Source organism: Bos indicus x Bos taurus, chromosome 12 (assembly GCF_003369695.1).
Source record: "Bos indicus x Bos taurus breed Angus x Brahman F1 hybrid chromosome 12, Bos_hybrid_MaternalHap_v2.0, whole genome shotgun sequence".
Classification (NCBI taxonomy): Eukaryota; Metazoa; Chordata; class Mammalia; order Artiodactyla; family Bovidae; genus Bos; species Bos indicus x Bos taurus.
This window is the reverse complement of record NC_040087.1, coordinates 32,326,423-32,344,846: the sequence shown is the minus strand read 5'-3', so window position 1 is coordinate 32,344,846 and position 18,424 is coordinate 32,326,423. Positions and strand designations below refer to the sequence as shown.

At 46.2% G+C, this 18,424-nt stretch overlaps 2 protein-coding genes and 2 non-coding genes across 5 annotated transcripts; all 4 read left to right on the top strand.

Moving 5' to 3' along the window:
* The first annotated feature begins 14 nt into the window (after window positions 1-14).
* On the top strand, window positions 15-6,037 carry RPL21 (ribosomal protein L21). 2 transcript variants are annotated; one of them, XM_027557533.1, is made up of 6 exons: window positions 15-303; window positions 4,154-4,232; window positions 4,496-4,557; window positions 5,026-5,138; window positions 5,645-5,795; window positions 5,903-6,037. In XM_027557533.1, exons 2-6 carry the CDS (start codon window positions 4,166-4,168, stop codon window positions 5,990-5,992), a joined length of 483 nt encoding a protein of 160 aa, XP_027413334.1. In that variant the 5' UTR covers window positions 15-303; window positions 4,154-4,165; the 3' UTR covers window positions 5,993-6,037. The 2 variants fall into 2 exon arrangements, with proteins under 2 accessions (XP_027413334.1, XP_027413336.1); XM_027557535.1 differs by having other exon boundaries at window positions 277-359.
* LOC113902631 lies at window positions 4,855-4,925 on the top strand. The gene has a single exon (XR_003513890.1). It is a non-coding gene; the product is annotated as a small nucleolar RNA SNORD102 (small nucleolar RNA).
* Window positions 5,172-5,298, top strand: LOC113902635. Its single transcript, XR_003513894.1, has one exon. It is a non-coding gene; the product is annotated as a small nucleolar RNA SNORA27 (small nucleolar RNA).
* An 8,970-nt stretch (window positions 6,038-15,007) lies between the features above and the next one.
* RASL11A (RAS like family 11 member A) lies at window positions 15,008-17,505 on the top strand. Its single transcript, XM_027557532.1, has 4 exons — window positions 15,008-15,211; window positions 15,583-15,639; window positions 15,756-15,835; window positions 16,800-17,505. The coding sequence occupies exons 1-4, from the start codon at window positions 15,103-15,105 to the stop codon at window positions 17,271-17,273; spliced, it is 720 nt and encodes a 239-aa protein (XP_027413333.1). The 5' UTR covers window positions 15,008-15,102; the 3' UTR covers window positions 17,274-17,505.
* Window positions 17,506-18,424: the final 919 nt, after the last annotated feature.

Sequence of the window (18,424 nt, the reverse complement as noted above, 5' to 3'; positions counted from 1 at the left end):
GCTGACGTCAACACGCTCGGGTCGTCGGCGCCCGTTGGACGCCCTTGAAGGCCCCTTTCCGGGCTGTTTGGCAAGAGCCAAGTGTCAGCCTGTGTCGGTCGATTACCTCGCCCTCTTTTTCGCAAGAAATGACAGTATCCTCACAGGCTCTCCTCGTCCTCAGAGACAATAACCTCACCCCTCAGGAAAGAAAGGCTGTCGGTCGGCGTTTCTTCAGGCAGCGCCGTGGGCAGCCCACAGGGCCTTGAAAGGCGCATGCGCGGCCCCGCCTCTTTCTTTTCGGCCGGAACCGCCATCTTCCAGGTAAAGGCCAGCGCGTGGCTCCCGCCGCCTCTCGTCTCTTTCCCGGCCCCTCAGGCGTGAGTTTCAACCCTGTAGCGGCTGAGGCCGCGCATGAAGCCCTAGAAAGGCTGTCTAGCTTTTCCGGGGGCCGCTGGCTCGAGTGGTGGGGCCGTGTCCCTCCAGACCCGGGACCGCGGGCGCGGGGCTGGGCCGAGGCCGCGACCTGCTGAGGGGAAGAGCCCCGGAGAAGCGGGGCCGCGGCCCCTGGGTGACGTGACTCGGGTCTGTCGGAGCAAGGGTACTGGTCCCACCTGCGCTTGCACGGCTTCAGCCCTGCTGACCTGGGATTCCTCGGACCGGCTCTGGGGCCGCGTGACCCTTTCTTTTCGAATGCCTTCAGGGTGGCATCCTTATTCTCGTTGCAGAAGCTGAAGTATATATGCTGCGGGCTAGGGGCTTCAGGGTGGTAGGAACGGGTTGGCGAGGTGTGTGTGTGAGCCTGGGGTCCTGGTCGGAGAACCGCAGAGGTGCCCAGAGTCCACCTGGACTAAGAAACGAGGCCGTTAGTCGTTCATACAGAGGGAGTGATTTCGGGTCGTTTAAATGTTGTCTTGGAGCCCCAGTTGGACAAAGGGAAAATGCTTTTGTTGGCTACGGGTGTATTAATGCAGGGCAACAAGTGTTAAGTACAGGGATTTCTGAATAGTTCTGTCTGATTTAGAAGTTTGGGGCGGGGAGGGGAGTTAAGTAAGAAACCGCTTAGCCTTAGTTTTTGCGTTCTTCTGTCCAGTTTGTGGACTTCCGCTGGTGGCTCAGACGGAGAAGCGTCTGCCTACCATGCGGGATACCCGGGTTGAATCCCTAGGTCCGGAAGATCTGGAGAAGGAAATGGCAACCCACTCCAGTACTCTTGCCTGGGAAATCCCAGGACAGAGGACGCTGGCAGGCTAGTTTGTAGCAGCTGCCAGAGTTGCCCAAACTGCGAGATGTGCTCCGTCAGTTCAGTTCAGTCGCTCAGTCGTGTCCGACTCTTTGCGACACCATGAATCGCAGCACGCCAGGCCTCCCTGTCCATCACCAACTCCCGGAGTTCACTCAAACTCAAGTCCGTAGAGTCAGTAATGCCATCCAGCCATCTCATCCTCTGTCGTCCCCTTCTCCTGCCCCCAATCCCTCCCAGCATCAGAGTCTTTTCCAATGAGTCAATTCTTCGCATGAGGTGGCCAAAGTACTGGAGTTTCAGCTTTAACATCATTCCTTCCAAAGAAATCCCAGGGCTGATCTCCTTCAGAATGGACTGGTTGGATCTCCTTGCAGTCCAAGGGACTCTCAAGAGTCTTCTCCAACACCACAGTTCAAAAGCATCAATTCTTCGGCGCTCAGCTTTCTTCACAGTCCAACTCTCACATCCATATATGACCACAGGAAAAACCATAGCCTTGACTAGACGGACCTTTTGTTGGCAAAGTAATGTCTCTGCTTTTGAATATGCTATCTAAGTTGGTCATAACTTTCCTTCCAAGGAGTAAGCATCTTTTAATTTCCTGGCTGCAGTCACCATCTGCAGTGATTTTTGGAGCCCCCAAAAATAAAGTCTGACACTGTTTCCCCCTCTATTTCCCATGAAGTGATGGGACCAGATGCCTCATCTTCGTTTTCTGAATGTTGAGTTTTAAGCCAGCTTTTTCACTGTCCTCTTTCACCTTCATCAAGAGGCTTTTTAGTTCCTCTTCACTTTCTGCCATAAGGGTGGTGTCATCTGCATATCTGAGGTTACTGGTATTTCTCATGGCGATCTTGATTCCAGCTTGTGTTTCTTCCAGCCCAGCATTTCTCATGATGTACTCTGCATATAAGTTAAATAAGCTGGGTGACAATATACAGCCTTGACGTACTTTTCCTATTTGGAACCAGTCTGTTGTTCCATGTCCAGTTCTAACTGTTGCTTCCTGACCTGCATACAGGTTTCTCAAGAGGCAGGTCAGGTGGTCTGGTATTCCCATCTCTTTCAGAATTTTCCACAGTTTATTGTGATCCACACAGTCAAAGGCTTTGGCATAGTCAAGAAAGCAGAAATAGATGTTTTCCTGGAACTCTCTTGCTTTTTTCCATGATCCAGTGGATGTTGGCAATTTGATCTCTGGTTCCTCTGCCTTTTCTAAAACCAGCTTGAACAACTGGAAGTTCACGGTTCACGTGTTGCTGAAGCCTGGCTTGGAGAATTTTGAGCATTACTTTACTAGTGTGTGAGATGAGTGCAATTGTGCAGTAGTTTGAGCATTATTTGGCATTGCTTTTCTTTGGGATTGGCATAAAAACTGACCTTTTCTGGTACTGTGGGCACTGCTGAGTTTTCCAAATTAGCTGGCATATTGAGTGCAGCACTTTCACAGCATCATCTTTCAGGATTTGAAATTGCTCAACTGGAATTCCATCACCTCCACTAGCTTTGTTCGTAGTGATGCTTTCTAAGGCCCACTTGTCTTCACATTTCAGGATGTCTGGCTCTAGGTCAGTGATCACACCAACATGATTACCTGGATCGTGATATCTTTTTTGCACACTTCTTCTGTGTATTCGTGCCACCTCTTCTTAATATCTTCTGCTTCTGTTAGGTCCATACCATTTCTGTCCTTTATCGAGCCCATCTTTGCATGAAATGTTCCTTTGGTATCTCTGATTTTCTTGAAGAGATCTCTAATCTTTCCCATTATGTTGTTTTCCTCTATTTCTTTGCAAAAGGCAAGTCATGTGTCTTCGATTGTGAATGGATTTCTAACTAGTGGGCTCAGTAGTCAAGAAATGACTTACTGATACCCACAGAGCATGTCTCCTTGTTTATGAACGTAAGGCGAGTTTATATGAAGTTAGTACAAATGTAGAGTTGAGAATTGAAGCAGTATTTAGGCTTGATAGATTATTCTTGCCTTTCTTTTTTGTTGTGGATATTTTTTAAAAAGTTTTTATAGGCATATAGTCAGTCAATTTACAATGTTAGTTTGTAGAGTACAGCAGAGTGAATCATTTATACATAAGTCTTTCTTTTTTTTAATATTCTTTTCCCATATAGACCATTACAGAGTAATTAGTAGAATGTGAAGTAAGAGTGTGCACAGTGGTTTAACTTTGATGGGTTAGCTAAAACATTCTGTTTCCTTGCCAGACAAGTCATATGAAAAAGATTCTTGGGAGTCACTTCTTTTGAAGATATGGTAACATATTGAGAGATTGATTTAGGTTAGAACACTGTGTTCTAACTTGTGATCTCCTTGTGGTAGGAGTCGTTGCCAGTAATGGTAGTTCTCTTGGGTGATCTGAGGCAATTAAAACCATTATTTTGAGCTTTTGGGAAACAAAGTGAAAAGTTTTAACAGTGTAGATAAACCTTACATTTCCTGGTAAACAACTGAGTAATTAGATATGTGAAGTGAGTTAGAGATTTTTGATAAGTTAATAGATGCTGTATAAGAGAAACCTGTAGGTTGAAAGGGGGGGTACCCAATATGCAAAAATAAAAGACTGAGTTTTGTGCTTTGCCTTCTAGTAATTCCAGGGCTCTTGGCAGTCTCAGAAATAGTATGCCAGGGTCCTGTTGTGTTTTTATATTCTCATAGGGAAAGTGCTGGTTTGGATTCTGAAATCCATTTCTGCTTCTTAGACTTTTTAGGTGATTTTGACAAAAATCTTGGTAAAATTACTGCTTTTTCCCCTTTTATAAGAGCTATTGATTGGTGAGCCAGCCTTGTAGATTGTTGCCTAATTCTGATGTTGCTACTGAAATGAGTGCATTTGTAATTACATATTTTTTGGTTAAAGGAGAAGATGACACTGTTGACACTGTGTTTGAGTGTTCTGTGCTTTCTGGTTTCAGTGATTCGCCAAGATGACCAACACAAAGGGAAAGAGGCGGGGCACCCGCTACATGTTCTCCAGGCCTTTCAGAAAACATGGTGAGTGGAGCTGCCCTCCTCCTGGTTTATTGCCTGTGTGTTGCGGTTCATACAGTGTGTTGTTAATAAATGACACTGATTAATCAGCATCTGCCTTTTAATAAATATAAAACATGCATTTTATATATAATTTCTAAATTGTTGGCTATCAAGATAAAGTACTTCTAACAGCCAAAAAGTGTGTTGAAGGCTAGTAAGTATTTCTTTTACTCTCGATATTGACTGTTTTGTGTGTTGTTTTTTTTTTCTTTTTCTTTTTGCAGGAGTTGTTCCTTTGGCCACATACATGCGAATCTACAGGAAGGGTGATATTGTAGATATCAAGGTAAATTATAAAACTGGAGAATTAACCATGGAGTAACATTGGAAGTTAGAAAAGTTGTGTTGAAATTTGAACAGTGTGTATTCCATCTTTTTGTCTTCCTAATTGAGGGGAAATCCATTTACTGAGGAGGAGCTTCTTAGAGTGTGGAATGGCTATTGTAATTTTACTTTGAAAAACAAGCTTTTAAAATGCTATTTTTGAGTCTTAAGAATTTTCTCATTACTTGTTTTTAATAGCTAGTGGAAAAGTTAGGGGGGACATCATAAGAACTTAAGTGTATGTGTCCTGGCACTCCAGAGCTTAATGATGATTGTCTTTTTGATTGCTTAAAGCAACGTGAAAATGACATTTCACCGGCTCTGAGAGCTCTTGAGTTGCCTTTTAAAGAAAAAAAATTAAAATATCTTACTTTGGGTTTAAAAGGAGGGGGGAAATTGCTGGCATAACATTGATTTCCTTTCTAAACAGGGAATGGGTACTGTTCAAAAAGGAATGCCCCACAAATGTTACCATGGCAAAACTGGAAGAGTCTACAATGTCACCCAGCATGCTGTTGGCATCATTGTAAACAAACAAGTTAAGTAAGTAAGGTCTAATTCTTTGTATATTGCCTCACACCCCCTTTCACTTTGCCAATTGGACTTATGTCTTTATTGGTCATTCAAGTGGGGCAAAGGAAATAACCTTTTAAAACTCAGGCAAACTGGGTGTTTGTCTTGTAACCTGTCAGAGGAAACATTGTAATAAACTTAGTTTGCACCTTACAATGTTAAAGCCTTATGGAGTATATTAACTAAGTAGTTATAGTTTTCAGAAAGTAAGAAGTTTAATAAGTTGTACATTTTATTAGTGGTCTGGTTTTGCTTAAATTATTTGGTACTTCAGAGTCTCATCTCACAGAAGAGAGCTTATGAATGGGGATGTTTGCCTCAACACCCAGTTCAGCAAGATTTAATAAATGATTGTAAATTTGCTGTCATCTTGTCTCTGGGTAGAGGTTCATGGTTTAAAGTAAAACCCATGAAAGGATTCTCTGAATTTAGGCTGTGTTTTTGATGAAGCACTTACAAGGCTCTTTTTTCTCCAGGGGCAAGATTCTTGCCAAGAGAATTAATGTGCGTATCGAGCATATTAAGCACTCTAAGAGCCGAGATAGCTTCCTGAAACGTGTGAAGGAAAATGATCAGAAAAAGAAGGAAGCCAAAGAGAAAGGGACTTGGGTTCAGCTGAAGCGCCAGGTGAGTGCTTGGCAGGGTTTCTTGGTGTTGAGTGTGTTATTGGTTCTGGGAACAGTTTGAAATTGAGTTACAGTACTTTATATAATTACTCCCTTGTGTTTTTTTAGCCTGCTCCACCCAGAGAAGCACACTTTGTGAGGACCAATGGAAAGGAACCCGAACTGTTGGAGCCCATTCCCTATGAATTCATGGCCTGATGGGTGTAAAAATAAAGACCTGGACTGTGTAAATGATTCTCTTAATTGAGTAGAGGTGTTGTGTCCAAATTGAGTGGGTGATGTCTTTTCAAATTTAGTTTTTTCTTCCTGAAAGGTGTAAGATAGTTTGTTGTTCAGTATGCTCCATTTTTTAATACACTGCCAGATATTATTTATAAAGTATTTTTACTTCTTGGAAAATAGCCTATTAAATCCCTGTTTTGGGGGGGGATGTAATGAATGAAAGATTATCTGTTGCATTATAGTTGAGTTCAGGAAAAGTTGATTACTCTTAATTGCATCATAAATAGATATGTTTTGAGGATCAGGAACTTAACTTTGAAGCCTGAGCTGTTTAGACCATTCATGCAGCAGTGCTCAGCAGAGTGTTAAAAACCAGAGGACCTTTTTTATTTAAACTGATGTGGCCTTCTAAGCACTTAAAAAAATGTACTCAAAAAATTTGGAATAAGTTCAGTTTTGCCCATTCTGCGTGAAAGGAAGCAGAGGCACAAGTCAAGTAAGGTGCCAAGGTTATGAGGGGAGAGAGTTGGGCAAGGATTTATTGCTTCATAGTAATAATATTTTAAAGCTACTTAGTGTATTTGGAGCACATTTTGGGTTCTGTTACTTCCTGGGTATTTTTAATTGGATGTGGTAAACACCCAGTAGGGCCTTGATCCCATCCCACTCCCCTGCCTTCAGGATTCTGTGGTAGTACCTGTAGCGAGCTTGTTTAAAGGGTGTTCTCTCCCCACTGTTAGAGACAAGAACCTGTGTATTATGTTGGTAAATGCTGTGAATGAGTGAAACCCTGGTGTTGGCGGCCTTCAGTTTTATCTGGGGTGGCGGGATGGTCGTAGGTCTGCTTTGGAGTCCAGCAGACCTGGCACTGAGTCTTGGATTCCTAACCTAACACAGTGAGTGTGGTTGGTTATTAATTGCCCTTAAAGATGCACACCTAGTGGTGGAGGGTTATGTTTAAACATGACTGTTGGGCAAAAGAAATTGTTTACCACCACTGCAGAAAAGGAGAACCGTAATGAATTGCATCTGTTTGCATTCCCGTTCTGTGTTTTTCAAGGTAAGTTGATGGTGCCACTTATGCACCAGTTGAAGTCACTGCCTACTTGAAATTCTGTTCTATGAATGTCACAGCCATTTCTTCACTCCAGCCTTTTTAGTCACTTTCTCTTCATTTCTTGTAGCTACTGTTAGAGTAGCTTCAAGACTTCCCACTTACTGATCCTCTTGTAATGCACACTGCTTAGCCTGTGTTTGCTTCTGCTGCCTTTGCAAAGCGGAAAGCTGTTCAGGTTTGATTGGAAGCCAAGTAAAACACACAACATGGTGTCACACAGTGTTTGGTGACAACATCGTGATCTGTTGAGTTTGCAGTTTTCATCCAGGGCAGGAATATTAAAACAGCTGTCTGTAACTCTGAAGTCCAGGTCCTACTAAATATTCTTTTCCTACATGATGGCTCTATTAGGAAAATTCTGTGCATTGCCCAAGTTCTGCACATACACTTGCCTTGGCCCAAAACACCCATACTTGGCTTTCTTCATTTGACGGAATTTCTGCTTGTCCTTCATTTACCTGGAATCATAGATGAACCATCCCTGATAAAAGCATGTTAAGGAAGGGTATGAAAGTGCTTGGAATCAGATGACATCTGGTTTAGGTTGATGGAATGAAATCCACTCTCCCCGCCGCCCCCCCCCCCCCCCCCCAAAAAAAAACTTCCCAAGACAGGTGTTCGATCCCTGGGTTGGGAAGATCCCGTGGAGAAGGGAAAAGCTACCAGCTTAAGTATTCTGGCCTGGAGAACTCCATGGACTACTGCTGAGCGATTTTCACTTCCTTTACCAGCTGAGCCACCAGGGAAGCCCAAGAAGACGAGTGGGAAGCCTATCCCTTCTCCAGCTGATCTTTCCAACCCAGGAACCAGGATCTCCTGCATTGCAGGTGGATTCTTAACCAACTGAGCTATGTATGAGGGAAGCCCCTGGCACATAAGTCCTTGATAAATGCTCTTGGATGAGAAAAGCAGTGCCTTTTTTTTTTTTTTTTTTAAGTAGACATCTACTTTAGGTGGTTTTATTTTCCTGTGGACTTTATAAACTACAGGAAAATAACCTAAAGTAGATGCCTACTTGTTTTAAAAGGCAGTGCTTTCTCATTCAAGAGCATTTATTGACTACAGTGACTGTTACAAACTACAGTGTTTCTGAATTTTGAGGGCTAACCAACCACGTTGCTCAGGAGTAATGAGATTAAATATTTCATGTAATGTGGAAACATTAAGATACTTCAAACCTTTGTTCATTCTCCAGCAAGTCATGCTAACCTTGTTTTGTGTTGCTCCTGTAAAATGAGGATTGTCTGCAAGTCTGACAGATTGGACCAAAGGATTTTCTACAAGTCCTTTGTGCGCTTGGAGTGATTCCACGTTTAACTCACTAAATGAAGTGTAACTTGACTTGTCAAAAAGGAAATGGATCATAGGACACAGTGCTGGAGGGCTGCTGAGGCTAGACCAGAGAAAGAGCTGCAGATGGGCCTGGCCACGCAGAGGGGAGGTCACCAGGAAATGGGAACTCCTCTGTCTGGTGTGCAGTACAGCAGTTTTATAAATTGCTATCATTGGTGAGACTATGAATCTGCATCCTCAGGCACAGTACTGAATTTCAGATTCTTGATATTGATTGCTTTCCTAAAGGGTTGTACCAGTCTGTACTCTGTGAGTGAGTGAAAATGCTTGTCTTTTCACTCTCCCCAGTTGTTGCTCATTTGTTGCTGCTTAGTCACTCAGTTGTGTCACTCTGTGACCCCATAGACTATAGCCCGCCAGGCTCCTCTGTCCACAGGGATTCTCCAGGCCAGAATAGTGGACTGGGTTGCCATTTCCTTCTCCAGGGGATCTTCCTGACCCAGGAATCAAACCCAGGTCTCCAGCATTGCAGGAGTATTCTTTACTGTCTGAGCCACCAGGGAAGCGCATTATAATTTAGTCCTTGCTAATCTGGTGGAAGAAAATGTTGAATTACTGAATTGGGCTTTCGTTAGCTTCTGGGCCACTTACCTGGTTTCCTTTTGCCTCCACTGCCATCTCTGCTGAACCTTCCTGTGTTTCTGACCTTTATTCTCACATTCAAAGCCCTGTATCATCTGGCCTCTACCTGCCTTTCTGACATCTTGTACCACTTCCAGCCAAAGTCAGATTCAGTAAGTTAGGAGATGGTTACTGTCACTTCCCCTACTTTACCCTGAAAGGAGGTTAAGCACCCTTAAGGAAGTTACAACCTAGGAGAAGGAGTCCAATCAGAAATCCTATTTAAATTAAGGCAAAATAAGGCTTCGAGAGGTGCATTGACACTACACTGCCCTTGTTTTCACCAATTATTCTTGCTTTCTCTTGTTTGCTTGACCCTTTCCACTACTGCTGCCTTCATTTCAGCTTATGGACTGCTGAGAGCCAGCAAATGAAACAAACAGCTTCTCCTGTGTCTCATTTCTTTTGTAGCTTCAACTCCCAGTCTCCCACTCAAATCTGGCTTCCACCTACACCACTCTAATGAAACTACTCCTACAGGTCACCAAACACCCTGCTAATTAAATCTGGAGACTTTTCCAATTTGGCTTCATCTCCCTAGTATTTGTCAGGGCCAGGAAATTGTTTTCCTTTCAAAGGCTTCGGCCGTCATGCACGTGTGTATCTCCTGCATTGGCAGGTGGGTTCTTTCCCACGATGCCACCTGGGAAGGCCCTTCTGCCATCATCCTTTCACCAAATTCCCTGCCTGTCTAACTCCCTCGGCCACTTTATTTTGGATCTTCCTTGAGGTTCCACGTCTGTCCCTCCTAAGTTCTTTCTAGGAGCAGTGGTTCTTCAAGTATGGTGCCCCAGAGGCAGCATCCACGTCTAGGAACTTGTTTAAAATGCAAACCTACCCCAGAGCCACTGAGTCAGAAATTCTGCCAGTCAAGCCTGGCACTTGAAACAAGCTCCCTGGATGATTGAGAAGCATTCTCAAATGTGAGATCCGCTAGATTTATCTTTAGCCATCTCTAATAAACTTGAGACTCAATTTCAGAGCTCACTTTCTCTGAAGCTCTACATCTGTATTTCCAACTCTTGGGCATCTCTTGTTTAGTGCAACTGTTTTGCAGATGATCTTGGAAGGTTTTATTAGTGGAGAGATGAATTAAATTGAAACCCTTGAGCTTTGTGTGTGCTGATAAAAGTATGTGCCTGCCTTGAAATGCAGGTCCTTTAATTAGTAACCATCACAAAGTATGCATTTATAAATGAATCCCTTACTGTACAATTCCCTTTTTTCCACACATCCCAATGAGAATGAAGAAAAATATTCTATCTATAAAACTTTTCACCCTGTTCTTAATAAGAGCCACAATCGTGATTGAAGCTGTGTGGCTTCTTGGACTTTCTCTTCTGATCTAGCCAGGTATCACTGAAGGCCTTATGTTCGTGTTCAGCTGAAGCCAATCTGAAGGGTTGAATAAGCTACATCTCTGAAATTTCCTTCTAAATGTTTGGCAAAACAAAAAAACCTCAGTTTCATATCTCTTCTATATTCCCATTAGCGTAGATTTGCATTTTTTTTTCTGTACTAGGATAGGAAAGATTCTAAAATATAAACAATTGCTAAAATTTAGCAATAGGCATCACTATAACAGGTTTATCTTATTTTTTTGAGCAAGGAGAATTTCAAGCTGAATTTGATTTGTTTGGGATATGAGTGTTTATAGCATATTCATCCCAGCCCTATTTAAAAGGGAAAAATTAGTATTGTTCGAGTGAGAAATCTTCATAGAATCTTAGGCAGATTGCTTGGTTATGAAAAGAGTGAGGCAGAAACTGCAGCTATTATGCTAAGATGGAGAATGTACAAAGGCATGAATAACCATCCAAGACTCTACTGTGGGTCTTTTCAAACAGCAGGAGCCATGTGGTGAGGAGCCACGGATGGGCCATCTCTCAGAGTCCTGCATAAAAAAAGCATAGAGAATCCTCACAGAACTTTCTCAGCAAGAGTGCAGTTTATGGAAATCATTTGGTTTAGAAAAGGGATGCCATGGGGTACTCTTTGCTGTCTATCAAATGAGATGATGGCTTAGCTTAAGGGGAGATGTGATTGAGTGTCTGCTCCTGAGAAAGAACAAGAGTTCCGATTAATTTCTCACAGGAGATGAATAAGCAAACAGCTTGAAGATGCTTGACAGCAGAGATGTCGCCTGTCCTTTGCATACTGACAGCACTGGCACTTGCATGTACTAGGGGTCGCCTCCTCAGAGACAGGTCAGGGGTGTTCAGGAGCCCCCAGATGAAGCCACAGTATGGCCTTCACTACCACCCGCAGTCTGCTCCCCAACATTTGGGGTCGTTTTACTGTTCAATTGCTAAGTCATGTCCAACTCTTTACGACCCCATGGACTGCAGCACTACAGGCTTCCCTGTTCTTCACTATGTCCCGGAGTTTGTTCAGATTAATGTCCATTGAGTCTGTGATGCCATCCAGCCATCTCATCCTCTGTTGGCCCCTATTCTCCTCTTGCCACCAATCTTTCCCAGCATCAGGGTCTACTGCATCTGATCTGAGACTATGTGCCACACACGTCCTACCTTCCTGGTTTTGCTCATGCTGCTCTCCCAGCTAGATAAGACCTGTCTCTACCCTTGTGTTTCCATCTATCCAATATGCCCAGAGACCAGTCTTTTCTCCCTGTAGCTTTCCCTGATAACCTGACCCCCACCTCATATTTCTAACATAAGGTCAAGGTATGCAGCATTATAAACCAGCGTCTTGTGTACATTGCAAAGTGATCACCGCCAAAGCTACAGTTAACATACAGGTGGTCCCCTTCACTCTTTTCACTTCCCTTCCAACCTTCCCCTCCGGTACCCACCTGTCTTGCTCTCTGTATCCGTGAGTTTGTTTTTAAGTATAGCTGACTTATATTAAGTGCACAGCATAGTGTTTCAATACTTATAAAGATTATACTCCATTAAAAGTTATTAAAGGGACTTCCCTGGCTGTCCCATTGGTTAAGACCCTGTGCTTCCACTGCAGGGGGTGTAGGTTTGATCCCTGATCAGGGAACTAGATCCCACATGCCTCTCAGGGTGGCCAAAAAGTTAAAAAAAAATTTTTTTTTTTTTTACCCATTTCACAGGATTAAGATTAAGGGAGAATTAAGATAATTGAAAATTCTTTTGTAAACTCAAGAATAATATATAAATGATAATTGGATAATTATTGTAATTAACTTCACAAAGGGGATGTCTGTGAAGGCAGGTGAGAGTGTCTTACACATTATTGTCCTCTCAGTAAATGTTTGATAATAGAAAGCTGTTCTCTGTGTTCTGTACCAGCGCTTAGCAGCTTTGCTGAGAGTAGATTTTCAATCATTTGATTGCTGAACTGAAATAAAGTAGGGAGTGGGTAGAGAACAGAGCCTAATTTTTATACTGGGGAATTTAGGATACACAGGAAAGGTAGCTGACATTGAGTGATGGTGCTGGAAGAGATGTTCTTGAAGTCCAGGAGGATCCCTGGCAAAGTTTTGTCTAGGGCTGGAAATCAAACTCCTTCCTGTGGTTGGTGAAGGTTAATAGAGTCCGGAGCCTGCTATTTGCGTATTACCAAATCTACTCTTCACACTTCTAAACACCCACAGATCTGTATATTCATATCTACGCCTACACACTTCTATTATCTTTTTAAAACCACTTCAGCATGCCTGTGATATGTTGCTTGCACAGCCATATTACATAACTCTGGATACAAAGAAATTCAAATGAAATAGAAGACAAGCACCTACAGTTTAGGCAAGGCTATTTATAATTCTACCGTTCAGGTACACACCTGCATTGAAAGGTCATGGGTGATCTTGTGTGTTTGCAAATGCAAAGAGCTTTCCAAGGAGAATGGAGGAGTAACGTTTCGAGCTCTCTGAGCAAAGGTGCAGTGTAAGTACAGACAGAACATAACGACACCAGGCAGAGAACAGTTTTAGGGATCTTCCCTATGGGGTGACCTTAACCTACAATGATCGTATATACGTGAGAACGTAAGAAAGTCAGGTGAGGAGACACGCCCACGATTCAGCCAAGAAAGGGCTCTCTTGCCCCTTGTAAATACTACGTTTTAGCCTCAGGAGAGTGAGGGTGTGTGGACAGAGCCCATGACTGCTGCTCAGCACGCGTCCCCTCTTCCACCACTGGGCTCCTAGCATAGTAGTGATTTGTGTCACCTCCAGGAGGAGCTGACTCGAGCTCGTCCTGGTCTTTTCTGCTGGGCATTGGAAACACTTGTTCCCAGCTTCTCAGTTCTGGCCACTGGGACGTAAGAGAGCCTGCTGGGTTCTTCTGAGAGTTACTTTATTTCATAATAAAAAGAGACAGAGGGTTCCCTCCTTCCCTTCTGGCTTGGATGAGTACTTGATGTTTGGTGAAGCAGGAGCCATTCTGTGCTCAAGAAGCAGAGGCCAAGAGAAACCTGAAAGGCAGAAGCCCAGGTCCCTGTCACTGAACCTGGTGATTTCAAGGTGGTTCTGTAAGTCACCACCATCTCTGTGGGATTTTTCCCTGGTCAGGGAAGGAGGGTCTGGGCTTCACGTCTCTCCGGTCAGACTGAGGCTGCACAGAAAGGGACTGCTTGTGCAAAACCAAAAGCCAGTTCAGCTGACATAAGGCGATCCCTCTCAGGGTGTTTCTTGGAACACTTTCTCCTGAGAGCAAGTTAATCTCAAAACCAGGGTTTGGGGAACGAGGTTACACATGTGACTTCTGTCTTCTCCAGTTTACACAGTGAAGACCCCATTCATTCAGAAAGTCAGTCAGTGAACTCACATTTATTAACAGCCTCCTAAGATACCACTATGTGCTGGGCATCCAAGACCAAGCTAGAGGCCCTGCATTCCGGGAGACAGACATGAAATAAACACTCTACCAGGCAGTAATGACAGCTGGGGGTCAGTGCTGCCAAGGGTGCCCTGAGAGTGCATCACTGGGTACAAGGCTGAGGATGACAGAGATCAGAGGAAGCGACCCCGGGGGAGGGGGAAGGAAACCAGTCCACTCCCAGATTCTTCAGGCAAGAAGCCAGGCGAGCAGGAGGGAGGGAGCCGAGGAGACCCCAGGAGACTGAGGCAGAAGAAATGAGGGAACTTGGCGATTAACCCATGTGGATGTGAGAGGGGTCAGAGTCAAGGCCTTTAAGGGCGAGAACTGAGAGCCAGGCTGTTTAGCCTGGCCACTGTGAGCTCGGAAACTCAAGACAGGCGCCCTTTTGCTTTTGTGTCCTCTTCCTCCCCCTTCCACGCCCACCCTAAACTCCACTTTACACCTAGAAGTAAGCACTTGTATAACGAAGCAAACGAGTGACTCAGGTCCTAGGACGGGATCTGATGGAGAATTAGTCCGGAGGCAGAGCTCTCAGTGGATGGGATGCTGATTAAGTGTCGCTAAAGAGTCAGTTCAGCCGGCGTCAGCAGCCAGGCTGGGTCTGGAGGCTGAGCTGTGAACGACCACTTCCCCAAGGGGCCTTCACAAATCTGGAGCGAGGTCACACTGACCGCGCCTCCCTTCCACTAACAGTCAGGGCACTTCTCCTTAATAATGCCGCCCCTCAGCATCTTTCAACGATACAAATGGCAACATTGGACAGGAGTTTATCCTTCCCATTGATGCGGAAACATCTGGCCGATCGCCTTTTTCCTCTTCCTTTCGTCCCCCAGCTCGTAACTCTGATCTCAGATTCACCCACTGGTCTAGTGACCCAGGGCTCGCCTCTGAGGGATGCAGGGGCCGCCCGGGCAATGCTGGCGCAGTGGAGGCGGGGTCTCCAGGGCCCGGGGGCTGGCGTGAAGCGTCAGGCAGCGACGCGGTGGTGACGGTCGCCCGGGCCCTCCGGCTCCGCCCCCTGCCCGCCGCTGCGGGAAGGGGCGGGAAGAGGAGGCGGCCGCAGCGCCCCCAGCGCGCCCAGCCCTTTAAAAGCCGCGGGCCTGGCCAGCCGCGCCGGCCGCCGCGGTCCCCGCGCACCAGTGTCCCCGCGCTCCGGAGTGCGCTCCGTGCGGCCGCCCACCATGTCCGGGCACTTTCTCCTCGCCCCCATCCCCGAGTCCTCCTCCGACTACCTCTTGCCCAAGGACATCAAACTGGCCGTGCTGGGCGCCGGCCGCGTGGGCAAGAGCGGTGAGTGCTCCGGGGACAAGGCGGGCTCTCCGCGGAGCGGGGGAGGGCAGGGGAGACCCACTCGTGTCCGCGCGCTTGCTGGCCTGCCGCCTGCCCCGCTCACCTGGCTTCCCGCGGCTTCCCCCGGAGCATCCAGGCCCGGGCCCTAGCCAGTGGGCACCTGTGTGGTGCCAGGTGCGGCCGTAGCACACCCACGGCTGCACCCGCCTCAAAACTTGCGGAGGCCACGGCCGCGCCCTGGGCTCTGCGGAGCCTTGAGGATGCGCGCGGTACCAGCGGCTCCGCGGCCGGTCACGCCCTCTTTCCTGAGCAGGTCGGCTTTGGCAGTCTCGTCCTAGTCCTGCAGCTGAATTTTCCTCTTTTCTTTTCAGCGATGATCGTGCGCTTCCTGACCAAGAGATTCATCGGCGATTATGAGCCGAATACAGGTTAGATTCCTCTCGCGCTGTTGGGGCTGCGTGCTCGGATATTTGTTTCTTTCTTTTTTTTTTTTTTTCTGATGAGAGTATGAGAATTTAAAACCCAAGTCTCCTTAATCCTCCAGGCAAGTTGTACTCGCGGCTTGTGTACGTGGAGGGAGACCAGGTCTCCCTGCAGATCCAGGACACCCCCGGGGGCATCCAGGTAAGGACTGAAGGGAGCCGGCGGCCCACGCGCTTGCGGACGCCGGAGCCAGGTTATGCACTGAGATGCAGGGGCCTTCCCAGGTGGCGCTAGTGGTAAAGAATCCGCCTACCATGGCAGGAGATGGAGGGGGTGGGCCGTCCCAGGTAGGGCCCAGTCGTTGGAGTGTTAGAAACCGGCCACGATAGGAGGAGGGGACGGGGAGAGGAGGTCATTAGAGGCCGCCCCCTCCTGTCAGCCACCTCGGAAACTGGGAGTCAGGCTTACCTTCTCTCTGCAGCAGCAGCCCGGGCATCACTGGTTACAGGGATCCCAGGAATTCTGTAAGAGCTCAGCCTTGGAGCCTGAACAAAACTATGGGGTGGGACTCCGGAGAGGGTCTTCTCTCCAGGAAGACCCCCGAAGCGCTCCCGTTTCTAGCTGTTTCTGCAGTACCTGCATTCAGATAACCCCTGGGCAAGCTGTCAGGAATGTAACTTGATTAACAAGTTACTAATTGCTCTCTGTTCTAGGGAGGGAAGATCTGAAAGAAGGAATTTGTTTCTGTAACATTCTCAAGAAGGACACGCTAAAAATATTTTTATGGGTTTGGGAATAGATATTTATCTTGGCTTATGCTCAAAGGTTTGTTTGTTCGAAGTTAGTTCCCTAAAAATTGCGCCATCCTGAGTTGAAAGTTCTCACTGAAGTCCTTCTTCAGTCAGTCCTACAGGGCTCATCACAGACAACCTGCCAAGCTTAAAAGTGATGCATAGGTAACAGCTCAGAAATAACCCAGGCCGGGACCCTGCCTGAGAATCGGGTCTTTCCATGTTAAAAGCCTCCTGCAGAAGCTGGGTAGCATCTGAAAACTATATTTAGTGATTTCTCTTTCTAACGTTTTTTTCCAAGGGTGGCTTTGATATTCTCTTGGTGCCTTCCCACCGAGGCCTTCCTAGATCCGGGCTCTTTTCGCTCTTTTCAGGTCCAGGACAGCCTCATGCAGGCGGGTGACCCCTTGTCCAAGTGCGTGCAGTGGGCAGAGGGCTTCCTGTTGGTCTATTCCATCACGGACTACGACAGCTACCTGGCCATCCGCCCCCTGCACCAGCACATCCGAAAGGTCCACCCTGACTCCAGAGCCCCCATCGTCATCGTGGGCAACAAGGGGGACCTGCTGCATGCCCGGCAGGTGCAGACCCGAGAGGGCGTCCAGCTGGCCAACGAGCTGGGCAGCCTGTTCCTGGAAGTTTCCACCAGCGAGAACTACGAAGACGTGTGTGATGCGTTCCGGCATCTGTGCAGAGAAGTAAGCAAGCTGCACAACCTGGGGTCAGAGAGGAGGAGAGCGTCCGTCGTCCCGAGGCCGCGCTCTCCCAACATGCAGGATCTCAAGAGGCGCTTCAAGCAGGCTCTGTCCTCCAAGGCCAAGGCCCCCTCTGCCCCCGCCCTGGGGTAGACACAGCACCACGGCTGCTTGACTCATCTCCTTTTAACCCATGCATTCGTGCTACTGAGAAGACTGCGGGGGGTGGGTCCCCCTTTTTAATCCGACACTCAGAGTTTATTTTTATACAGACTGTTGGTTTTCAAGTGTATATGTATTTCTGAAAATTCAAACGGTGATTGTCTAGAAGTTGTATAAAGATTGTTGTTTTTTTTTTTTAAATAAAAGGTTTTTAAAAAACTAACGGCTAGCCACTTTTCCATTAAAGGCAAATGGTAACCTTGCTCCTTGTTTTTAAATGTCTTTTTATAGAAATCATACTTGCACCAGAGCCCAGAACTGCTCTGAGCTTGCCCTGGGTCTGAACTCTGATTGGTGGCTTCCGCAGTGAGGGGTTGGTTTAGAAGGAATTTGTGGGAGAAACAAGAGTCTGTGGAGGAGGAATGGGATTTGGATAGCTGCAGGATGGCTCATCTGGGAAAGAACCTGCCTGCCCATGCAGGAGATGCAAAAGACTCGAGTTCAATTCCTGGATCAGGAAGATTCCCTGGAGAAGGAAATGGCATCCCACTCCAGTATTCTTGCCTAGAGAATCCCATGGACAGAGGGGCCTGGAGGGCTGCAGTCCATGGGTTCGAAAAGAGTTGAACTTGACTGAGCCTGCGCTCCCACACGCATCTTTAATTAGGGCACTTTCCCCAGGCATGAAATTGACACCAGGTAATTTTCTAGGGGAGAAGTTCCTTGCACATAGATGCTAAAAACTTATAACATGAATAACATTATCATTTATCGATTCAAATGGAAGTTTACCCTCTCCTTCATATTAGAGAAGCAATCTCCCTTTGAGTATTGCTATTGTCAGCAAGTGCACCCTCCCTGGAGTTGCTTGAAAATTCTCCACCCCTCTCTGTCTCCCTTACCCTCACCAGTGGGGCACTTGGTCTGTCTGTTCTCCTATTTTTTTCTCTAAAGCATCCCTTTGTCTTAATCTAGGCCTTTGCAGCTCTTGCCTGGATTGGCAGGCAAGCATGTGGACAAGACTCTGGTTTCTTGGCAGAATGGTTTCTTTCTTTGCACCCAAACTTACTAAAAGCAAACCTGATCATCTTATTTCTGTGATTGAAAAAACAGCTAGTTTTCCCCTATCTACTGGATAAAAT